Raw genomic sequence first — 24,944 nt, 5'->3', positions numbered from 1 at the left:
CGCGGTTTGTCCCGAGTCGGAAAAAAGCGGCGCGGGGAGTGGGTTCGTCGCTGTCCTTGGTCCTGAATCACCCGCTGTGGCATTGATTTTGGAGGCGCTGCTGCTACGCCACGGGACAGCGCAGCGGCGGGGCAGGACTCGGTGGCCGGTGGTCGAGGTCATGAGCACGGATTCAGTTCAGCAGCAGCAGCAGCAGCAGCAGCAGCAGCAGCAGCAGCGGGACATTGTCGAATCACCTTGGAGGTCGTAACCAAGCGCCCGAGTGTCCCCCGCTTCCAATAGGAGTATCTTTTAAGCGTCTCACTGGATTCAGACCAGCTCCAACCATCAAGCCGAAACCATGAAGCTTTCCAAACTGCGCCGACTAAACGTGCTGGGGCTGTACGTGTGGGAGACGGTGCTGTTTTTCAGGTGAGGAGACGAACAAACGCACGGAATGGGCTGAATCCGCTGGAAAATCATTTGCCTGAGTGAAAATGACTTGAGGTCAGAACATTTTGCGGGGAAAATGACTTGAATTCAGAACTTTGTGTGACATTTTTGCTTCCAAACACAATTATTTATCAGAACAAGTTTGTTTGTGCTGATTTTACTTTCTGACTGCAGCTAAAATAAGAAAGCACTATTCACATCTTGATAACACATACTAGACCTTAATTAGCCTTAATAAAGCATGAACAAAGACTTAATAACAAATAATTATGTTTCATGACAACATAATCAATATCATAACTTTCCTAAATTAAGTCATTTCTAAGGCTGAATCTTTAATTACTTTATAATGAATTAAGTCTTGATTTAGGCTAATTAAGTTGGTCATTGAAAGTGGAACTGAAACATTTACAAATTACCCGCAGCAAATTGAAATGAGCCAAAATGGCGTAAATTAATTTCTCTTTTTTCGTTCTAATTTCAAGTCTTTTTCACTCAGTAGATTTCCCTTTTGTGGCGTTCACGGCGCGGACGAAGCAAAAGCAGAATTAGCATTTTTATTACTTCTGGGACGAACTGTGGCGGCTCTGAGACGCAGAGCGCGTCCACTTTCCTCCCGCCGTTTGTTGGCTGCCGCGGTGCGAGGAGATGCCAGGATGCAGCGGCGGTGACAGGGGTGACGGGGGTGATGGGGGTGGTGGTGCTGGCGGGTGCTGACGGTGGCGGGTGCTGGCAAGTGCTGGTGGTGGTGATGGTGTTGGCGGTTGTGGCAAGTGCTGGTGGTGGTGATGGTGTTGGCGGTTGTGGCGGGTGCTGGAGGTGTTGATGGTAGTGATGGTGCTGGAGGTGTTGATGGTGGTGATGGTGCAGGCGGGTGCTGATGGTGGTGATGGTGCAGGCGGGTGCTGATGGTGGTGATGGTGCAGGCGGGTGCTGATGGTGGTGATGGTGCTGGCGGGTGCTGATGGTGGTGATGGTGCTGGCGGGTGCTGATGGTGGTGATGGTGCAGGCGGGTGCTGATGGTGGTTATGGTGCTGGCGGTGTTGATGGTGCTGGCGGGTGCTGATGGTGGTGATGGTGCTGGCGGTGTTGATGGTGCTGGCGGGTGCTGATGGTGGTGATGGTGCTGGCGATGTTGATGGTGCTGGCGGGTGCTGATGGTGGTGATGGTGCTGGCGGTGTTGATGGTGCTGGCGGGTACTGATGGTGGTGATGGTGTCGGCGGCTCTGGTGGCGGTCCTGGCGGGTGTTGGCGGTGCTTGTGGTGCTTGTGGTGCTGGTGGTGCTGGTGGTGGCAGTGGCAGGTGTTGGCGGTCCTGGTGGTGCTGGTGGTGGCAGTGGCAGGTGTTGGCGGTCCTGGTGGTGCTGGTGGTGGCAGTGGCAGGTGTTGGCGGTCCTGGTGGTGCTGGTGGTGGCAGTGGCAGGTGTTGGCGGTCCTGGTGGTGCTGGTGGTGACAGTGGCAGGTGTTGGCGGTCCTGGTGGTGCTGGTGGTGGCAGTGGCAGGTGTTGGCGGTCCTGGTGGTGCTGGTGGTGACAGTGGCAGGTGTTGGCGGTCCTGGTGGTGCTGGTGGTGGCAGTGGCAGGTGTTGACGGTACTGGTGGTGCTGGTGATGGCAGTGGCAGGTGTTGACGGTACTGGTGGTGCTGGTGCTGGTGGCGTGGAGGGTGTTGGCGGCTGCTAGAGGGTGTTGGCGGGTGGTGGTGGTGCTGATGATGGTGGTGCTGATGGCGGTGGTGCTGGTGGTGCTGGTGGTGCTGATGGTGCTGGTGGTGTTGGTGGTGCTGATGGTGCTGGAGGGGCTGGTGGTGCTGGAGGTGCTGGAGGTGCTGGAGGGGCTGGTGGTGCTGATGGTGCTGGAGGGGCTGGTGGTGCTGGAGGTGCTGGAGGTGCTGGAGGGGCTGGAGGTGCTGATGGTGCTGGAGGTGCTGGAGGGGCTGGAGGTGCTGATGGTGCTGGTGGTGCTGGAGGGGCTGGTGGTGCTGGAGGTGCTGGAGGTGCTGGAGGGGCTGGTGGTGCTGATGGTGCTGGAGGGGCTGGTGGTGCTGGAGGTGCTGGAGGTGCTGGAGGGGCTGGAGGTGCTGATGGTGCTGGAGGTGCTGGAGGGGCTGGAGGTGCTGATGGTGCTGGTGGTGCTGGTGGTGCTGGTGGTGCTGGAGGTGCTGGACGTGCTGGTGGTGCTGGTGGAGGTGGAGGTGCTGGTGGTGCTGGAGGTGCTGGAAGTGCTGGTGGAGGTGCTGGTGCTGGTGGAGGAGAGTTTTTTTAATCGTTTCTTGTGTAAAATGAGACTTTTTTGATACATTTTAAGTGATTAAAGGCTGAACATATTTACAAAGAAAGACCTGGATTATGACTAAAAATCCAAAATATTTATAATTTTGTGCTATTTTAATGTATTAATATCTTTGCGTTAAAACACATTTGAATAGAGTAGATGTTATTACATTATCTCGCTTTGTTTTGTTGTTGACCTTTGACCTTTGCTTTGGCTTTGACTGAAACAGAGGTCAAATCTCACCTGCGTTTAATGTGTGAGGACGAGCGCACAAACTACACACACAGACTACACAAACTACACACACAGACTACACACACTACACACACAGACTACACACACTACACACACAGACTACACACACTGACTACACACGAACTACACACACAAACTACACACACAAACTACCCACACTGACTACACACAAACTACACAAATACACACGCAAACTACACAAACTACACACACAAACTACACAAACTACAAACACAAACTACACAAACTACACAAACTACACACACAAACTACACTCACAAACTACACACACTAAACACACAAACTACACACGCAAACTAGACACACTACACACACAAACTACACACACAAACTACACAAACTGCACTCACAAACTACACGCACAAACTACATAAACTACACACACAAACTACACACACAAACTACACTCACAAACTACACAAACTACACACACAAACTACACTCACAAAATACACACACAAACTACACACACAGACTACACACACAAACTACACTCACAAACTACACACACAAACTACTCTCACAAAATACACACACAAACTACACAAACAAACTACATAAACTACACACACAAACTACACAAACTACAGACACACACTACACAAACTACACACACAAACTACACACAAAAACTACACAAACTACACACACACACTACACAAACTACACACACAAACTACACAAACTACACACACAAACTACACTCACAAACTACACACACAAACTACACACACAGACTACACAAACTACACACACAAACTACACAAACTACACATACAAACTACACACATAAACTACACTCACAAACTACACTCACAGACTACACAAACTACACACACAAACTACACTCACAAACTACACACACAAACTACACACACAAACTACACTCACAAACTACACACACAAACTACACTCACAAACTACACACACAAACTACACTCACAAACTACACACACAAACTACACACACAAACTACACTCACAAACTACACACACAAACTACACACACACACACACACACACACAGACGGGGGCGGGGCTGGGGGTGAAAGTCTTTCATAAAGAGAGAGCGTCGATCAGAACTTCTCAGGATCGTAAATGACAAAGTTCTTCAGGAACTTCTAACGCTTGAGTCACTGTGAACTAAAGAGACTAAGTGAACTAAAGAGACTATGTGAACTAAAGAGACCTTGTGAACTAAAGAGACTATGTGAACTAAAGAGACTAAACCAGGACTAAACCAGGACTAAACCGGTTCTAAACCGGGTCTAAACCAGGACTAAACCGGTTCTAAACCGGGTCTAAACCAGGACTAAACCGGTTCTAAACCGGGTCTAAACCAGGACTAAACCGGTTCTAAACCGGGTCTGAACCAGGACTACACCAGGTCTGAACCAGGTCTAAACCAGGTCTAAACCAAGACTAAACCAGGACTAAACCAGGACTAAACCAGGACTAAACCAGGACTACACCAGGACTACACCAGGACTAAACCAGGACTAAACCAGGACTACACCAGGACTAAACCAGGTCTGAACCAGGTCTAAACCAGGACTAAACCAGGACTACACCAGGACTAAACCAGGTCTGAACCAGGTCTCAGATGTGTGTGGTATCATTCGTCTCATGGAATCAGCCCCTGAAGACATGATGTGATGTATCATTCAGTGATGAGGTTTGTGAAGGGCCCCGGGGCCAAAGGAATGTGTCGTTATGTAAGATATATTGTGATTCTCAAAAGGTGGCCTGCGTACATCTGCTACTACCTTACTTCTTTAGGTTTAGTTAGTTAAATATGCAAAATGTAATGATTGAGATGGAGGACCTTCATCATTTTGCTTTGCCTGAAGGTTCCACATAAAGTCCTGGTTCAGATCTGGTTATGTCCTGGTTTAGACCCGGTTTAGCCCCGTTTTATCCCCGGTTTAGACCCGGTTTGGACCCGGTTTGGACCTGGATTAGACCTTGTTTAGTCCTGGTTTAGTTCTAGTTTAGACCTGGTTTAGTCCTGGTTTAGTTCTGGTTTAGACCTGGTTTAGTCCTGGTTTAGTCCTGGTTTAGACCTGGTTTAGACCTGGTTTGGTCTTGGTTTAGACCTGGTTTAGACCTGGTTTAGACCTGGTTCAGACCTGGTTTAGTCCTGGTTTAGACCTGGTTTAGTCCTGGTTTAGACCTGGTTTAGTCCTGGTTTAGACCTGGTTTAGACCTGGTTTGGTCTTGGTTTAGACCTGGTTTAGACCTGGTTTAGACCTGGTTCAGACCTGGTTTAGTCCTGGTTTAGACCTGGTTTAGTCCTGGTTTAGACCTGGTTTAGTCCTGGTTTAGTCCTGGATAATATATGGTGGTTTTTGCACGTGTTTCTCAGAGTTAATGAATCTGTGGTTTATTTTGCCTCCTCAGCTCCTCCGGCTCAGACTCTGCACTTTCTCCAAATGATATCTCTCTCTCTCTCTCTCTCTCTCTCTCTCTCTTTATTGATTTTTTTCAAAAATGCAGCGTTAGCCTTTATGCTAACCTTTATGCTAACTTTTATGCTAACTTTTATTAGGTTTATAGTTTTACTTCCTGGTTGTAAATGATGACATCACACCGAGAAATCCCACAACCGTTACCTAGCAATCATGTAGTACACTGGCCAAAACTCAAGTGTTCAGTTCTCTGGTCCATGTGTTCAGTTCTCTGGTCAGAGTGTTCAGTTCTCTGGTCAGAGTGTTCAGTTCTCTGGTCAGAGTGTTCAGTTTTCTGGTCCGAGCGTTCAGTTCTCTGGACTCTTATTTGCAGCAGTTGTGTGGAAAGGGACTATTGCACCAATATGATTGACATTATGTCAGAGTATTGCACATGAATATGGTAGTATTACGTATGGGTATGACAGTATTGCACATGATTAAGTCAGTATTGCACATGGTTAAGTCAGTATTGCACATGATTAAGTCAATATTGCACATGGGTGTGACAGTATTGCACATGGTTAAGTCAGTATTGCACATGATTATATCAGTATTGCACATGGTTAAGTCAGTATTGCACATGATTAAGTCAGTATTGCACATGATTATGTCAGTATTGCACATGGGTATGTCAGTATTGCACATGGGTATGACAGTATTGCACATGGTTATAACAGTGTTTGTTGTAGAGTCTGACAGCAGCAGAAGGACAGAGTGTGAAACGTCTCCTTCCCACAGCGAGGGTGGATCAGTCTCTGAAGCTGCTCTCCAGAAAGGACAGAGTGTTCTGCAGGGGACAGAGTGTCCTGCAGGGGACAGAGTGTCCTGCAGGGGGCGACACTCATGGTCCAGCAGAGATGAGTTTAGCCAGGACCCTTCTGTCCCCCACAGACACAGACACAGAGCCGGTGAGAGATGACTGACGTTCTTTCCCTTGTCGCAATTTTCAAAGAGGCAGAAATGTTGAAGTACAGGCAGAACATGCAAATCATGTCCCTCATCCTCAAAGAAGCTTCTGGCAAAGCTGAGCTACAGTGACTGATCTTTGCAAATGTTTGAGAGCCAAAATCAAAGACTGGCCAAAAGTGAATATGTTCTTGAAACTTTCAGTTGATATTATGAATATTTATCAGTTAATTTACTCAAATATAAAACTTCCATTTCCTTTTGACAGAATATTGTGTTTGAACTGTGTGGTTTTTAATGTATTTATTGTGAACAGTTGAATTAATTGCTGTTTAAGTTTGTCTTTATGGTTCTTTACATTAAGCTGCAAAATTACAGAATAAACCTCGACTACTTCAGCTTTATTATTCCTTTTTATACATCCACAAACTTTAACTGTTTTTAAAGACAATATCTGAATTCTGCGTGTGATAAAGAGAACATATGTGTGATTATAGTTCATTTATCAAACGGACTGTTTAGGTCATTAAGTGAACTGCATTATATACGAAACATTATTTATCATTTATTGAACTTTCATAAAAGGAACATGTTGAAATGTATATTTGTATAAGGAAGAGAAAATCAAAGTAACATTTTAAACAACACATTTTTATTTAGAGAAGCAAAGTAACAAAGTAAAACGCTGCATTTGAGTGAGTACAATTATATATATATATATATATATATATATATATATATATATATATATATATATATATATATATACATAACATATCCTGTGTGATCAACACCTAAGTGACGCTTTTGGACATAACGGACAGTTTCATATCATCAAACACTTTTATACATTTACTATTCTAAGGAAGTTTTGAGCCTGTTGCATTTGAAACACGCTTCATATGATCCACATCAAACATGTTTGTGCTGTTTTCTACAACAGCATCAATGAGCTCTGATCCAAAGCCTGTGCAGTGTACTCGTGTACTCGTGTACTCGTGTACCCGTGTACTCGTGTACTCGTGTACTCGTGTACTCGTGTACTCGTATACTTGTGTACTCGTGTACTCGTGTACTCGTGTACCCGTATACTCGTGTACTCGTGTACTCGTGTACTCGTGTACTCGTGTACTCGTGTACTCGTGTACCCGTGTACTCGTGTACCCGTGTACTCGTGTACTCGTGTACTCGTGTACCCGTGTACTCGTGTTGTGTTATCATCTCAATGTCTTCCTCTGTAACACGTCTTTTATCTAAAGTTGACATCTCACTTTGACACAGTTTTTACACAGACTCTTTGACACCCTGTGGGTGACATAAACACAGGTGTAGACTCTTTGACGCCCTGTGGGTGACATAAACACAGGTGTAGACTCTTTGACACCCTGTGGGTGACATAAACACAGGTGTAGACTCTTTGACACCCTGTGGGTGACATAAACACAGGTGTAGACTCTTTGACGCCCTGTGGGTGACATAAACACAGGTGTAGACTCTTTGACACCCTGTGGGTGACATAAACACAGGTGTAGACTCTTTGACGCCCTGTGGGTGACATAAACACAGGTGTAGACTCTTTGACACCCTGTGGGTGACATAAACACATGGTAATAGGTGCAGCATAAGTGGGTGACATCTGTCACTTGCTCATTAAAATGACTGATATATTTTCATCTATAAAAGAACTTGTAGAAACAGGTTAAGGTTTCACTTTGACACAGCTTCAGTCACGTGTGACGCTGAGTTGATCTGAATCCTCGGAGCTCTGGTCAGGGCGGGGTCAGGGCGTGGTCCTCTGAGGATCTGAGCTGCTCCAAATGGAACTGTCTCTGGGGCCGTACGAGAGCCGCCTGCAGATGTTTGTGTGGAAGGAGATGGTTCAGGTGGTGAAGCGTCGAGAAGAAGAGGACAAAACCTGTGTGTGTCGCAGGACAAGAGTGTGGCCTTATTCTTATTTTACACACACACACACACACACACACACACACACACACACACAAAAGTCTTCTGTCTCTATAAAGGGCACAAAGATTCATGAAATATAACGTTCCCATGGCATTCTCAGAATAATTATGGAATTTATATCGTGCCTTTCATGACACATTATTCACTCCACACTCTGTGGTGAGGTTAAAGCCACAGGGCTGCGTATCTGCCACGAGCCCCTCCAACCACCATGAGGGAAGTGTTTTGCCTAAGGACACAACGAGCAGTCTCCAATCAAGGCACTAAGTCTGGATTAGAGTCTTTGACCAGACAAGATCTGGCATCAACAAACAAGTATGACAAGTAAAGAAGGGGAAATAGGTCCTGAAGTGTTCCATCTGCATGTGTCGTGCTGCTCGGTTCATGTGGATGTTGTAGTCCAGTAAAGATGTGTGCTTTATGACCGTGTGGAGAGAAGCGTTTGGAGACATGAGTATTATGGTTATGGAAGGACTCGAGCTCTGCAGTGGATCTATTTCAAAAAAAGTTGGAGAAAACAGTATTTAAAAACAAAATAGTGGACCACAAACCAATACAGAGAACCACCACCAGGGGGAATCCTCCACGTGTCAGAGCATCAGCCCCTAAAACACAAACTGTATTAAAATAAGCACTTCATTGAGTACAGTTCACGACACACGACATGACAAAGGAGATGGTTTGGATTGTAAACAACGTCTGTTCAAAGTTCAAGCCCTCTACAGTCAGGCAGGAGCAGCAGGAGCAGCAGCAGGAGCAGCAGGAGCAGCAGGAGCAGCAGGAGCAGCAGCAGCAGCAGGAGCAGCAGCAGCAGCAGGAGCAGGAGCAGGAGCAGGAGCAGGAGCAGCAGCAGCAGCAGGAGCAGGAGCAGGAGCAGGAGCAGGAGCAGGAGCAGCAGCAGCAGCAGCAGCAGCAGGAGCAGGAGCAGGAGCAGCAGCAGCAGCAGGAGCAGCAGGAGCAGCAGGAGCAGCAGGAGCAGCAGCAGCAGCAGGAGCAGCAGCAGCAGCAGGAGCAGGAGCAGGAGCAGCAGCAGCAGCAGCAGCAGCAGGAGCAGGAGCAGCAGCAGCAGGAGCAGCAGGAGCAGCAGCAGGAGCAGCAGCAGCAGCAGCAGCAGCAGGAGCAGGAGCAGGAGCAGGAGCAGAAGCAGGAGCAGCAGCAGCAGCAGCAGGAGCAAAGCAGCAGCAGCAGGAGCAGCAGGAGCAGCAGGAGCAGCAGGAGCAGCAGGAGCAGCAGGAGCAGCAGGGGCAGCAGGAGCAGCAGGGGCAGCAGGAGCAGCAGGGGCAGCAGGACCAGCAGGAGCAGCAGGACCAGCAGGAGCAGCAGGAGCAGGGTCCGAAGGAGGCGCGGCAAACACAGAGCAACAGGCGGAGCCACAATCACGCGCGGCTGCGCTGTTCGAAAGGCCAAAGCCGCAGCCTTCACATAAACAGGAGGAATAAAAGACAGATTAGCTGCTGGTTCTCCACTGACCCAGGCAAACTCTTTAGAGCGTGACTCATACTCTAAAGTGAGTATAAGTACTTATATTAGCGCTCCGATGAGGGCGAGGCGAGCGCGAGCTGATGCGTCAGAGCCAATCACAACACAAGAGCCTGAGCGCGTCGGACGATCACGGATGTTAAAACGTGCGGCGCGTATCTAAACTTTTAGTGGTGAGTGACCTGGAGTGACCAGTGACTGTCATGGTAACAGATGGGTCTAAGTTTAAAGACAGTTCACACAATATGGAGGGCTTACGGTCAGCACCGGACAGTTCCGTGCCGCTGCAGAGGAAGCGAAATGACGTACATTTGCGTGATGACGTTGTCCGAGCGTCGCGGTTTGGGCCGGATTTCTTCTGATTTGAATGACCACGTGACCCAAACAAAAGGCTTATTCTGAATTTTCATATGGAATAATCCCTGAACCTGAACTTGAACCTGACGGGAGGTGAAAGTAGTCGAAATATTTTCATCTATAAAATAACTTTTAGAAAGTTTTTCTTTTACTTTGACACACCTTCGCGTCAGTCACGTGATGCAACGGTCCGGGGAGCGGCATTTCCAGGAAAACCAAAGTATCTGACACTGCGTTAGTCTGATCTGAGCTCTGGTCATGGCGTGTTCCTCTGAGGATCTGAGCTGCTCCATCTGCCTCGGGCTCTTCACGGACCCGGTGACTGTGTCCTGCGGTCACTCGTTCTGTCGGGACTGTATCTGCAAGTCTCTGGACATCGACCCTCACTGTCCAAACTGCAGAAGTCCTGTGGACATCACGTGTCTGTCCTCCAACCACGTCCTGAAGAGTCTGGTGGAGAAGACCAAAGAGAAGCTGCTGTACCGACAGGACAAAGAGGTGAGGCTTTCACAAGAAACAAAGAAGATTAAATGACTAAAATAGTAATTGTTTCTGGAAACACATCTTTAGACCAAAAGCTATTTCATAAAAAGGGTATTTTTCTTTTCAAATGTACTGTTTCTGTTCAAAGATGTGATGGTCAGATGCTCTGTGGAGGATGAACAAGCAGGAGATGAAAACAAGTGTTCAAAAGTCTTTATTTAAACGTGGCTCATTTAATACAAAAGGCACTGAAGCGTTTCAGTCTGAGACACATGCGGGAGGCGGAGCTGAAACTTCTGGCGTCGATGAGGAAATGAGAGAACACGTAATTGTTTGGTTTTGTAGTTTCTACAAATGTTTCCAATCATTGCGTTCGCACGTGTTGTCACAGGCAACGCAACATCGCTCTGTGACGAGTTCTTGCTTGTTTGCTCACGGCAACAAACCACACCTTTTAGTCACTGCTCTGAACAGCTGCAAGTTCCACGAGTAGATCTGGCGCTGTACTCACGCCACGATTGTGAAAGAGGAAGATATGATTATATCTCACAAGCAAAGCGGGACTAGTATCCATTATTTCTATGGCAGGAAGCATATTATATTATATATATTATATTACATCAATACATACAAAATGGTGCACCATTACCAGTGGCGGCTGGTGATGCAAAATATAGGGGGCGCTATTTGACATGACCGTGTTTTTGTTTTGTTTTTTCAAAATGGAATATTTAACATTGACTGCATGGATGCATATTTTAAATACACATTTAACTGAATTAATCAAGTAAACACATTTTATTTCCACTTTTGTTAATGATTATACTAGGGCTGCAACGATTACTCGAGTTAATCGAATAATTTGATTACAAAACACTTAATTTACATATTTTAAAAACATGTGAATCTGTGGCGCGCGGAACGACTTGTGACGCATATGTTTCCCGTGAAGCTTCTTCCTGAAGCAGCTGAAGCGCAACAGGGAGAGAGCGTGTTTTAAACTCACCAGTGCGACTCATGGATCTATTATAGGTGTGACTCATGGATCTATTACAGGTGTGACTCATGGATCTATTACAGGTGCGACTCATGGATCTATTACAGGTGCGACTCATGGATCTATTACAGGTGTGACACATGGATCTATTATAGGTGCGACTCATGGATCTATTATAGGTGTGACTCATGGATCTATTATAGGTGCGACTCATGGATCTATTATAGGTGCGACTCATGGATCTATTATAGGTGCGACTCATGGATCTATTACAGGTGCGACTCATGGATCTATTATAGGTGCGACTCATGGATCTATTATAGGTGCGACACATGGATCTATTACAGGTGCGACTCATGGATCTATTATAGGTGCGACTCATGGATCTATTATAGGTGCGACTCATGGATCTATTATAGGTGCGACTCATGGATCTATTATAGGTGCGACTCATGGATCTATTACAGGTGCGACACATGGATCTATTACAGGTGCGACTCATGGATCTATTATAGGTGCGACTCATAGATCTATTATAGGTGCGACTCATGGATCTATTATAGGTGCGACTCATGGATCTATTATAGGTGCGCCTCATGGATCTATTATAGGTGCGACACATGGATCTATTACAGGTGCGACTCATGGATCTATTATAAGTGCGACTCATGGATCTATTATAGGTGCGACTCATGGATCTATTATAGGTGCGACACATGGATCTATTATAGGTGCGACACATGGATCTATTATAGGTGCGCCTCATGGATCTATTATAGGTGCGACTCATGGATCTATTATAGGTGCGCCTCATGGATCTATTACAGGTGCGACTCATAGATCTATTATAGGTGCGCCTCATGGATCTATTATAGGTGCGACTCATAGATCTATTATAGGTGCGCCTCATGGATCTATTATAGGTGCGACTCATGGATCTATTACAGGTGCGACTCATGGATCTATTATAGGTGCGACTCATGGATCTATTATAGGTGCGACTCATGGATCTATTATAGGTGCGACTCATGGATCTATTACAGGTGCGACTCATGGATCTATTATAGGTGCGACTCATGGATCTATTATAGGTGCGACACATGGATCTATTACAGGTGCGACTCATGGATCTATTACAGGTGCGACTCATGGATCTATTATAGGTGCGACTCATAGATCTATTATAGGTGCGACTCATGGATCTATTATAGGTGCGACTCATAGATCTATTATAGGTGCGACTCATGGATCTATTATAGGTGTGACACATGGATCTATTATAGGTGCGCCTCATGGATCTATTACAGGTGCGACTCATGGATCTATTATAGGTGCGACTCATGGATCTATTATAGGTGCGACACATGGATCTATTACAGGTGCGACTCATGGATCTATTACAGGTGCGACTCATGGATCTATTACAGGTGCGACTCATGGATCTATTATAGGTGCGACTCATGGATCTATTACAGGTGCGCCTCATGGATCTATTACAGGTGCGACTCATGGATCTATTATAGGTGCGACTCATGGATCTATTACAGGTGCGACTCATGGATCTATTATAGGTGCGACTCATAGATCTATTATAGGTGTGACTCATAGATCTATTATAGGTGTGACACATGGATCTATTATAGGTGCGACTCATGGATCTATTATAGGTGCGACTCATAGATCTATTATAGGTGCGACTCATGGATCTATTATAGGTGCGACTCATAGATCTATTATAGGTGTGACTCATAGATCTATTATAGGTGTGACACATGGATCTATTATAGGTGCGACTCATGGATCTATTATAGGTGCGCCTCATGGATCTATAATAGGTGCGACGCATAGATCTATTATAGGTGTGACTCATAGATCTATTATAGGTGTGACACATGGATCTATTATAGGTGCGACTCATGGATCTATTATAGGTGCGACTCATGGATCTATTACAGGTGCGACTCATGGATCTATTACAGGTGCGACTCATGGATCTATTATAGGTGCGACTCATGGATCTATTATAGGTGCGACCGGGAAGAGTTTTGTTGTGTAAAAGAGCAGCTGCCGCGAGCAACCACCACTACAAGTTCCGCGCGCCGCCCACCCCAGCCTCCGCCTCCTCGCCCTGCCTCCTCGCCCCGCCTCCGCCTCCTCGCCCCGCCTCCGCCTCCTCGCCCCGCCTCCTCGCCCCTTCTCTACATCCTCGCCCCGCCTCCGCGGAGCCCGCTCCACACCCGCTCCACACTCGCCCCACACTCGCCCCATGATTAATCATCACAGACATTATTGCTGTTGGAAAGTTGTCATTTATAGCTTTCTATCATAGGTTTTCTAATAAGAAAAGCATATTTTCATCAATAGAAGTTAAGCGATACTTAATGCTTAGCGTTAGCATTATGCAAGTAATCAGCGAAATCAGCCGGTTTCACTTCAACACAACAAAAGTCAGCAAACAGTCGAGCAGCTCATTCTGAGTCGTTTTGGGCGTACCTTTTGTCACAGACGTCTGTAGATGCAGAAAACACGGCGTTTGGCACTTCCTGTGGCACTTCCTGTGGCACTTCCTGTAGGCGCGCGCACATGTCTGTGTCTCTAGTGTAAAAAGCGTAGCTCCGTGGCGTAACTACTACGTTCAAAAGGGCGCTCGAGATGGCGCCCATCAGTCGCTATTTTCCTATGGAGAAAACCATAGTGACGTAGTCACTTTTGATTGTGATTTGATTGGCTAAAAATCCCCATTGATTTTCTATGAGGCTCTGGGGCGCTTTTCAAACCGCCCCACGGGAACGTAGAAAAGTGACGCAGGCTGCGCAGCAGACCACGCGCCGCGCAAACAAAGTATACATCTATATCTATTTATAGATATAGATGTATGGATATATATTATTATTTTACACATTTACACTAATAAGAATATAAGATATTTCTGAATAAATTATATTGTTTTTAGATTAAAAGGGGGGGCGGCGCCCATAATGGACCAGCCACTGCTGACCATTACACAGGGACGGCGGGGTCTTCTACTCTGGGCGCCAGCTCAAAGAAAACTTAGGTTTAGGTAAAGTTCTTAGGGCGGGGTCACTGTGTTATTCCCCACGTCTTCTTAATTATATTTTTTATTTCATGGTTTCCAAATCTAACAGATGCACAGTTTTGTGCAGAACCATTTTTCTAAAACTCTGTTCATTTGATTATAACGGAATCTTTTTCCACAGTGGAAAACTCCTTGTTGAAAGAGAGATTACACTGACTTTTATATTTATAGAAAAAGAAAGGGTTAGGGTTCACTCCGGTGGACGAGAGGGTCGTGTCCCTTCGCCTTCGGGTGGGGGACAGGTCTCTCACTGTTGTGGCGGCCTACGGGCCGAACAGCAGTGCAGAGGACCCGGCCTTCTTGGAGTCCTTGGGAGGGGAACTGGACAGTGAACTGACCGGGGACCGTTGTTCTACTGGGGGACTTCAACGCCCACGTGGGCAATGACAGTGACACCTGGAGAGGGGTGATCGGGAAGAACGGCCGATCTGAACCCGAGCGATGTTCAGTTATTGGACTTCTGTGCCACGGATTGTCCAGAACGAACACCATGTTCAAGCACAAGGTCCATCAGTGCACGTGGCACCAGGACACAGGCCGGAGGTCAATGATCGACTTTGTTGTCGTGTCATCTGACCTCTGACCTCCGGCCGCCTCGGGTGAAGAGAGGGGCGGAGCTGTAGAGCACCACCTGGTGGTGAGTTGGATCCGCTGGTGGAGGAGGAAGCCGGACAGACTTGGCAGACCCAAGTGCATTGTGGGGGTCTGTTGTGAACGTCTTGCGGAGCCTCTGTCGGTAGGGCAGGCTGTGAAATAGATGGAGGCCCGTGGCCCCTCAAATCTCCGGCGGGCACAGGGTTTAAATTTGGAGGGGGCCCCCGTGCCCCTGTATTGAAATTCCTCGAAAAAAAAATCAAGATTTAACTAGTAATTTGGCCATATTTGGGGCATTTTTATCGTTTACATTTCATTTTGACATTCAATCTACTCAGTCCACAATTCAGTCTTTTTAAAGTTTTTTTGCAACAAAAGCTGTTGTTTTGCACATTAGGGACAAAGTCAATGTGGAAGTATTACAAAAAGTGACTGATGAACAGAAAAAAAAAAGAATTGATGATGAGAAGAATTATGGGGACAGGCAGTATATGGAGTGGTGGGACAGGCAGTATATGGAGTGGTGGGACAGGCAGTATATGGAGTGGTGGGACAGGCAGTATATGGAGTGGTGGGACAGGCAGTATATGGAGTGGTGGGACAGGCAGTATATGGAGCGGTGGGACAGACAGTATATGGAGTGGTGGGACAGGCAGTATATGGAGTGGTGGGACACACCTGTCCCCTGCATCAGTCTGACAGGAGCAGGATTATTGTACTGCACCGTGTATTTGGCCTTTCCTCAAAAGGGACACAACAAGCCACAGGTATTTATTTGACAAGCTTTGGTGTTGAACAGAACTCTTACAAGCTTCTATTTTAACAATACTGATACTTGATTTGTTCCCTGACAAGAAGATTATGATTCAGAATATTTATGATAAAACATATAAGATCTCCTTGTGTCAAATGCTGTAAACAGTATTTATTTTGTATCTTAGAAAAATTGTTATATTAAATTAAACAGTTTTAAAGATCATGATCTCTGGTTTATATGATTCAGTATTTGTGCTTTTCATATCAAATAAAAGATAAAAGTACTTTAAATTGTTTTACATGCTAATAACCAGGTTTAAAACAACAAATGTATCTTGTTCTTATGACGCCGCAATGTCGCGCGCTTGTGGTCCCCTGAATTTGCTGGGGTGCCCCTAACTTTTTTAAGTAGGGGGCCCCCCTGGCCCCTAACTTTGAAAATCTATTTCTCAGCCTGTAGGGTCTTCAACTCACACCTCCGGGAGAGCTTCTCCCATGTCCCGGGTGAGGCTGGGGACATGGGAGAAGCGTCGTCAGGCTGAAGAAGGAGGCCTCTGGCTGGTAGTTCTCCTGAGGTCATTGACCGGTATCGGCAGGCCAAGTGGGCCGCAGCTCGTGCTGTCGCAGAGGCAAAAACCTGGGGCTGGGAGGAGTTCGGGGAGGCCATGGAAGAGGACTACCGCTCGTGGACAGTGTCTCTGGACTGGCAGACCGGGGTGGTGGTCCCTCAGTTCAAGAAGGGGGACCAGAGGGTCTGTTTCAACTACAGAGGGATCGCACTCCTCAGCCTCCCCATAAGGTCTATTCCAAGGTACTGGAGAGGAGAATCCGACAGATAGTTGAACCTCGGATTCAGGAGGAGCAGAGTGGTTTTGGTCCCGGTCGTGGAACACTGGACCAGACTCTCCATCGGGTGCTCGAGGGTTCATGGGAGTTTGCCCAACCAGTCCACATGTGCTTTGTGGATCTGGAGAAGGCTTTCGACCGTGTTCCCCTGGGTGTCCTTTGCTCCCGGAGTACGGGGTCCGGGGCCCTTTGCTCAGGGCTGTCCGGTCCCTGTACAACCGGAGCAGGAGATGTGTTCACATTGCTGACAGTAAGTCAGACCTGTTCCCAGTGCATGTTGGACTCCGCCAGGGCTGCCCTTTGTCACCGGTTCTGTTCATAATTTTTATGGACAGAATTTCTAGGCGCAGTCAAGGGTCGGAGGGTGTCCGGTTTGGGGACCACAGGATCTCATCTCTGCTGTTTGCAGACGATGTTGTCCTGATGGCTCCATCAAACCCGGACCTGCAACATGCACTGGGACGGTTTGCAGCCGAGTGTGAAGTGTCTGGGATGAGAGCCAGCACCTCCAAATCCAAGGCCATGGTTCTCAACTGGAGAAAGGTGTCTTGCCCTCTCTGGGTGGGTGGGTGGAGTCCTTTCCTCAAGTGGAGGAGTTCAAGGTTCTCGGGGTCTTGTTCACGAGTGAGGGAAGGATGGAGCGTGAGATTAACTGTAGGATAAAGAACCGTTGTGGTAAAGATGGAGCTGAGCCGAAAGGCAAAGCTCTCAATTTACCGGTCGGTCTACGTTCTGACCTCACCTATGGTCATGAGCTTTGGGTAATGACCGAAAGAACAAGATCGCGGATACAAGCGGTCGAAATTAGTTTCCTCCGCCGGGTGGCTGGGCGCTCCCTTAGAGATAAGGTGAGGAGCTCGCCCACACGGGGGGAGCTCGGAGCTCCCCCCGTGTAAACGACTCCGAGCGCTTTCTGAAGACGTGGTCTGAACAGAGCGAAGCCAAAGCCGCAAACGCTTCCTTCAAACCCAAAAATGTGAACTTTCAGGTGGAAAAAATAGACCTGTCTCTGGGGCCGTACGAGAGCCACCTGCAGATGTTTGTGTGGAAGGAGATGGTTCAGGTGGTGAAGCGTCGAGAAGAACGTCTGTCTCTGCGAGAGGACAATACCAGTCTGTCTGTGTCGCAGGACAAGAGTGTGGCCTTATTTTGTCAACCTGCCTATTCCTACAACCAAATTGCACCGCCCAAATCCACTGAAAGCACAAACACATTCACAGAGCAGCATTACTGGGAGGTTTATGTGGGGGAACAGAAGGAGTGGGAACTGGGTTTACCTCAAACTTACTTGAAATACAATTCTGGTGCATTCCAGATCTTCACATCAGGACAGTCCAGAGCTCTGAGTATTAAAGACAAGCCTCAGAAGATTGGGATTTACCTGAACTGTCCCAGAAAAGAGCTGGAGTTCTACAACGCAGACACCATGAGGCACATGCACACAGAGAGCTTGACCTCCACGACCTTCCCAGTGTCTGCGTTCTTTAGTTTGGGTGCGTCTCAGACTCGACACAATCCTCTGGTGGTTTATAGATACTGAGCTCCCGGAAGCTTCTTTACGCACAAGCACAATCCGACCTTTTTGTACCTTTGCAGACTTTAGGGTCATGTTTGGTCTCGTCTCCGTGCGACGTGCATCACATCGTTTAGAAAAACAGACTCTCCTGATTAGTTCGATTTAACTTTATTTCTTCTCTTTAGCTTCAGCTCAGAACTTGGGTGCTGACATCCACAAAAACAGCTGCATGTGCATATTTCATACTTGATTTTATTATTATTCTGGTGCTTTTAGGGCTGTAGTGGACCAAACATAAAGACAATTTAATGAAGCAAAAACTTAATTAAACAAAGGCTCAAAAATGATTGGAATGACATAAAACTAAACCAGAACTTTAACAGAAACAAAAACTGTCACAAAACAAGGACAGGTTTAAATCCAAAAAAGACTTACCCAGAATCACCACAAGGGGGAGGAGTTACACAAAAACGACACAATAAAATAAACTTAAGCAAAGTAACAATAAGGCAGATTATAATGAATAAACAGAATACAATTACAGTGAAAACCAGAAACAAAGCAAAGAAACAAAAGGTCTATGTTCAGGTGGACTCGCCCCGCCACAAGGGGGCAGCGTGTATGTGCCCGGTACAAGTCTGTACTGTTTATTTACCAAATGTTGTGAAATTGTGTGATTTATTGTTGAAAATGTTCTGCCTTTGTTGATGTGACGAATAATAAAAGCAGATGTTATAAGTCTCAGGATTGGGGAGTGTTTGTCTGCACACACCGTTTCACCGTCTTTGTGTCACGAGATGTGGAAGAAGGACCAAAAATGGCGTGTGTTTACTTCTGACTCCGGTGACGGGAAGCTAACATGGCAGGACGTGAAACTCTGGACAAATAGTCGTTAACGTGACATTAAGGTCGGTTTTTCTTCCCGGATCGTAACCTTTATTTTAATGAACAAACCACTGAGACCTTTAGGCCCTCGAGTGTCTGAAAAGTCAGCCGTGTTTTCATTTCGGAAACAGTCTTTTCACTTAATGATATTTCAACCAAGAGTAAAAGACTCATTCAAAAGGCTTCGAAAGGTTCACCGAACGGATACAGTGTTGGCGCTTAGACTTCGGCGGAGAGACGTTGGTAATAGAACCGTTTGTGGAATGTCTGTGGTGAAGAGGAGGAGATGGAGCGGCTGAGGAGGCGTGAGGAGGGACTGAAGCGTATTGACTTCACTCCTAAATCGTTGTCTGTGTATTGATTTATTTATATGTTTGAAACAAAGTCAGGTTTGTTGTTTATACGTAAAATATAATATCAAGAATATTACACACAAATCATCCATCCGTCTTCTTCCGCTTATGCGGGGCCGGGTCGCGGGGGCAGCAGTCTAAGCAGGGACTCCCAGACTTCCTCCTCCCCAGACACTTCTTCCTGAGGCGTTCCCAGGCCAGTCGAGAGACACAGTCCCTCCAGCGTGTCCTGGGTCTTCCACGGGGCCTTTTTCCCGGTGGGACATGCCAGGAACAGATGCCCGAGCCACCTCAGCTCGGGCATCCTTTTAGAAAGTCCGGTAAGTTCGGTATCAGATCAGGCGCGTCGGGGAGGCAATCGGCTGTAGCTGCAGCGACGTCTCCCTGGTGTCGGTCGTGGTGAGCGACGGCCGCTCCACCCACTCCGATCGCCGGAAGTTGGCTTCCAAAAGCACCAAGAAAAACACAATCACAGCGTGCGCCTACAGCCACAGTTTTAGATGATTATTAGAACCAGATGTAAAAGATTTGATAACCTTTCTGAAACCTTACACTTCAGGTTCATCATATCTACATTTTCAAGCTTTTTGCCGACTTTTCGATTCAATCAAAATGAAAAGAAACCACTGTTCTTGTCCGTGCATCTCCATCTTTACTCCTCGTGTCCCGCTTGTCCTCCTGTGTGTGGCTTCACATTCCTGCCCATGCTTTGCGTTACCCAGGCCTGTGTTTTATTCAGCGTTTGGGAGAAGCGTTCCCGTGCGCGGTGCAAGGGCGCGGCGAGGTCACGAGGAGGCGGTAGCACAGCGGACGGCACCTTTTTCCCCGGTGCGCGCTCATTTGTTATACTCTGACAATGCTGCTGTAGGAGGCAGCATCTGTTTATTTATAGAACCGGTGTCTATTCGGTGTCTGCGTGCAGCATTCGGAGGAGTCACGGCGACGGTTTGGCGACTGTCCCAAGCCAGGAAGAATGGTACCACCCCTTGAGGCTATAGGTGAAGCAGAAACGTGCTAAAAGGTGTCTTCTGGTTGTGTAAATGCATTCCATTATTATGACTCTGATGCCCTTCCGATCACATCACGCTGTCAGTGCTGCGACAGTGACTTTCCCACAGTTGTGTCGATGGTGGAGGGTGAATAACGGCTCATCTGTCGGCTCGCACGTAAACACAGAGCAGCCGAGCGTCCGGTACCGCTCGGCCGAACAGCGAGCCGCATTGAACGTGACGTCGATGGGGGTAGAGGGCAGAGGGGGGCGTCGTGGAGCAGGTAGAGATGGATGGAACGCCTGGGTTAGCGACTGAAGTGTGCGGCGACACGGGGGAAGAGCGAATCGATTTGAGAGAACGAGAAGGGAAGAGAAACGAGGGATGAGCGAGAGACAGATGAAGGAAGCAGAGAGTGTTAAAGAGAGAGAGGTGAAGAGGAGAGAGAGAGTTTGTGTGAAGTTCAAGCCCCTAAATTGGCAATGCATTTACTTGTTTTCTGCTTCGACAGACACTTCATGCACTTTTGAGTCTTGAAGCACGTGATACTTAAAGTGCCCACGACAGGTTTTTACGATTAACTCATTTTGACTTTGTTTTGTGTATTTATACCTGTCGTACATATAAATTATAGTTTTACACCAATTGAGCAGGTATTTGTGGAGAAAATGCTGAAAAGTCTGAAGAAAATGACAGGAAGTGACATCACACCAGGGACACTCGTACAGGAAGTGACATCACACCAGGGACACTCATACAGGAAGTGACATCACACCAGGGACACTCATACAGGAAGTGACATCACACCAGGGACACTCATACAGGAAGTGACATCACACCAGGGACACTCATACAGGAAGTGACATCACACCAGGGACACTCATACAGGAAGTGACATCACACCAGGGACACTCATACAGGAAGTGACATCACACCAGGGGCACTCATACAGGAAGTGACATCACACCAGGGACACTCATACAGGAAGTGACATCACACCAGGGACACTCATACAGGAAGTGACATCACACAGGGACACTCATACAGGAAGTGACATCACACCAGGGACACTCATACAGGAAGTGACATCACACCAGGGACACTCATTCCAGTCAAAGTTTATGCAGAATTTACACAAAGAAACAACTTCTTTTACTCTCTGAACATTAATTCAACCAAATAAAGTCGTTTTCATATATTTGTATTTTTCAAATCAAAATAATTGTGACATTAGATGAGTTTGGCCCAGTGTTTGCTGGGTAATTTCCTGGTTTGATGTCATCAATTGCAAACAGGAAGTGGAATTATAAACCTAAAAACGTTGCTATTCTGTGAGACGATTTTTATAGTTTTTGGCAAATTCAAAATATATTTATCTGAACTGCGTTTTAGCTCAGTGAGTCGTGACACCTGTAGGGGGCGCTTTAAAGGACACATGCTTTTAACCACCACAGAAACATACCCGGTCATCCTGCTATCGGACGTCTTCTATTGAGCCTCACAAAAACACCACTGCGTGTCGGGGCTAAGCTAGCTTTTGTTCATTCCCCCGCGGTAACTCCCTCCGCTGCCAGTAGATGGAGCGCTAACACCAAACCTTGACAAGGGAACGCCTGACTGACAAGAAGTCACGTGTGTGCTTTCAGATACAGTATTGTGAGCTCGAAAACACGAGATGCCAAAGTAAAGTTGAAAGCGCGACCAATCACAGCCTGCTGACCTTTGCCTCTCGACCAATGACCTCTCGTGCAATCACTAACATCCATCCCCTCCTTCTCCTCTCGTCCCTGTATGTCACGGCTCTGGGATCTCCTCTCGATAAAGGATCTCTTCTCGTCCACATCAAATTACCGACTTCCCGTTGCTCGGTCACGGGCAGAGGTCAGCGTTCACGGCCGCTTGTCGAGGGTCGAATTTATCACCTTGCTCAAGGACACAACGTCGGGTCCGTCTCCGGTCGGAAATCACCCCCTGTCGACGCGCTCAAAGCGAACTCCTCCCCCACGACCCGTCCTTCAAGTTCGCATCCTTTTTTCACGTCTGGCGACAAATCATTTCCGCGTCCTGCTTCTTCTCCCGGGGATCGATCGGCGGGCTGAGTTAGCGTTAGCTTCCCGGCGTGTGATGAACTTTTGGGGAGGCCAGTCCAAAATGGTGATTTATGAAAATACATTATTGATCAGAGAGAGAGAGACAGATGCGCGCTTCGGCGCTTCGAAGGCCGTGACGTTTCATCGATGAAGGCACAAAGTTGTAGCTCAGGCGCGGCGAAGGTGAAGCGCAGGCGAGTGCAGCGGGAGCTACGGGAGTTTCCTGCTGTATTTGTGTTTTAAAAGGGCAAAAATTATGCACAATTGACTGAAACGCTCACGTCACTGTTTTTAAGTCCATAAATCATCACCAGATTATTCTGTTCTGAGCATTTTTGCCTCAAATCACGTTCATTACAACCGCGCATGTCGAGGCAAGCTAGCTTTTGTTTATTTTCCCGGGGCAATTCTCTCTGCTGCCAGTAGATGGAGCGCTAACACGGATTCAGATGAGAGACAGTCACATGTGGTTTTCTGAACAAACATTGTATTCAGAACATTAAAGGTTTGTCCAAACGGGAAACACACACTTTATACAAAACCAGGGGAAAAGAACCAGAAAACACCAGTAAATGTGGACAAGGCCCTCGTAGATGAGCTTCAGAACAGATCAGAGCAGAGTCGCCTCTCCACAGATCTGACCGGTTTCATCGCCGTGGGGATATAGTACATTAGGAAAACTTTCTTTTTTTAAATAATCAGATTATTTAAAATGCTAACGTGTGGTCTTTCTGAACCTGAGGCGTCCCACGGGGCCCGTGTTGTCTCTGGCCCGCGGCGTCTGTGGCCCGCAGCGTCTCTGGCCCGCGGTGTCTCTGGCCCCGCGGCGACTGTGGCCCGCGGCGTCTGTGGCCCACGGCGTCTCTGGCCCCGCGGCGTCTCTGGCCCGTGTTGTCTCTGGCCCATGTTGTCTCTGGCCCGCGGCGTCTCTGGCCCCGTGGCGTCTCTGGCCCGCGGCGTCTCTGGCCCGCGGCGTCTCTGGCCCGCAGCGTCTCTGGCCCGCGGTGTCTCTGGCCCCGCGGCGACTGTGGCCCGCGGCGTCTGTGGCCCACGGCGTCTCTGGCCCCGCGGCGTCTCTGGCCCGTGTTGTCTCTGGCCCATGTTGTCTCTGGCCCGCGGCGTCTCTGGCCCCGTGGCGTCTCTGGCCCGCGGCGTCTCTGGCCCGCGGCGTCTCTGGCCCGCGGCGTCTCTGGCTCCGCGGCGACTGTGGCCCGCGGCGTCTCTGGCCCGCGGCGTCTCTGGCCCGTGTTGTCCGTGTTGTCTCTGGCCCGCGGCGTCTCTGGCCCGCGGCGTCTCTGGTCCCGCGGCGACTGTGGCCCGCGGCGTCTGTGGCCCGTGTTGTCTGTGGCCCGCGGCGTCTCTGGCCCGTTGTGTTGGACTTGTCACTTCTGATGCAACCTCTGCTCCTCTTGAACACTTTGGGCAGTGACTCCAGTGAAAAGGTCAAGAATCTAATCCAAAAACACAGAGCGAAATGTCACCAGAGATTATTTATATGTCACAAACACCTGTGAGGGCCGGGGCCCGGCTGACGTGAGGGCCGGGGCCCGTCTGAGGCGAGGGCCGGAGCCCGTCTGAGGCGAGGGCCCGAGCCCGTCTGACGTGAGGGCCGGGGCCCGTCTGACGTGAGGGCCGGGGCCCGTCTGAGGCGAGGGCCGGAGCCCGTCTGTCGTGAGGGTGAAAATTGACGGAAAATACTCGTATTTCACACAGATTTTTACACAGAACTGTTTTTTATGTGATACTTACACGTTTACTTGAGTACTTTTTTGCCCCTTCTGCCTGTACTTTTACTGGAGTAACTGTACTTTCACTGGAGTAACTGTACTTTTACTGGAGTAACTGTACTATTACTGGAGTAACTGTACTTTCACTGGAGTAACTGTACTTTTACTGGAGTAACTGTACTTTCACTGGAGTAAATGTACTTTCACTGGAGTAACTGTACTTTCACTGGAGTAACTGTACTTTTACTGGAGTAACTGTACTTTCACTGGAGTAACTGTACTTTTACTGGAGTAACTGTACTTTTACTGGAGTAACTGTACTTTCACTGGAGTAACTGTACTTTCACTGGAGTAACTGTACTTTTACTGGAGTAATTGTACTTTCACTGGAGTAACTGTACTTTTACTGGAGTAACTGTACTTTTACTGGAGTAACTGTACTTTCACTGGAGTAACTGTACTTTCACTGAAG

The 24,944-nt window shown here is 47.7% G+C and overlaps 2 protein-coding genes across 2 annotated transcripts in view; both read left to right on the top strand.

The window, feature by feature from the left end:
• The first annotated feature begins 217 nt into the window (after positions 1–217).
• The window catches only part of glra1 (glycine receptor, alpha 1), a 158,704-nt gene continuing 133,977 nt past the window's right edge, over positions 218–24,944 (top strand). The window contains exon 1 of the mRNA XM_072440040.1: positions 218–411. Coding sequence (XP_072296141.1) covers positions 341–411 — 71 coding nt within the window. The 5' untranslated portion in view covers positions 218–340. The remainder of the gene's footprint in view (positions 412–24,944) is intronic.
• Positions 10,393–18,493, top strand: LOC140348300 (uncharacterized). Its single transcript, XM_072434318.1, has 2 exons — positions 10,393–10,637; positions 17,820–18,493. The coding sequence occupies exons 1-2, from the start codon at positions 10,398–10,400 to the stop codon at positions 18,450–18,452; spliced, it is 873 nt and encodes a 290-aa protein (XP_072290419.1). The 5' UTR covers positions 10,393–10,397; the 3' UTR covers positions 18,453–18,493.

This window comes from Eucyclogobius newberryi, unplaced genomic scaffold (assembly GCF_026437365.1).
Source record: "Eucyclogobius newberryi isolate DKJ021-1_F unplaced genomic scaffold, fEucNew1.0.hap1 SCAF_11, whole genome shotgun sequence".
NCBI lineage: Eukaryota > Metazoa > Chordata > Actinopteri > Gobiiformes > Gobiidae > Eucyclogobius > Eucyclogobius newberryi.
This window is presented reverse-complemented; position numbering and strand designations above follow the sequence as displayed.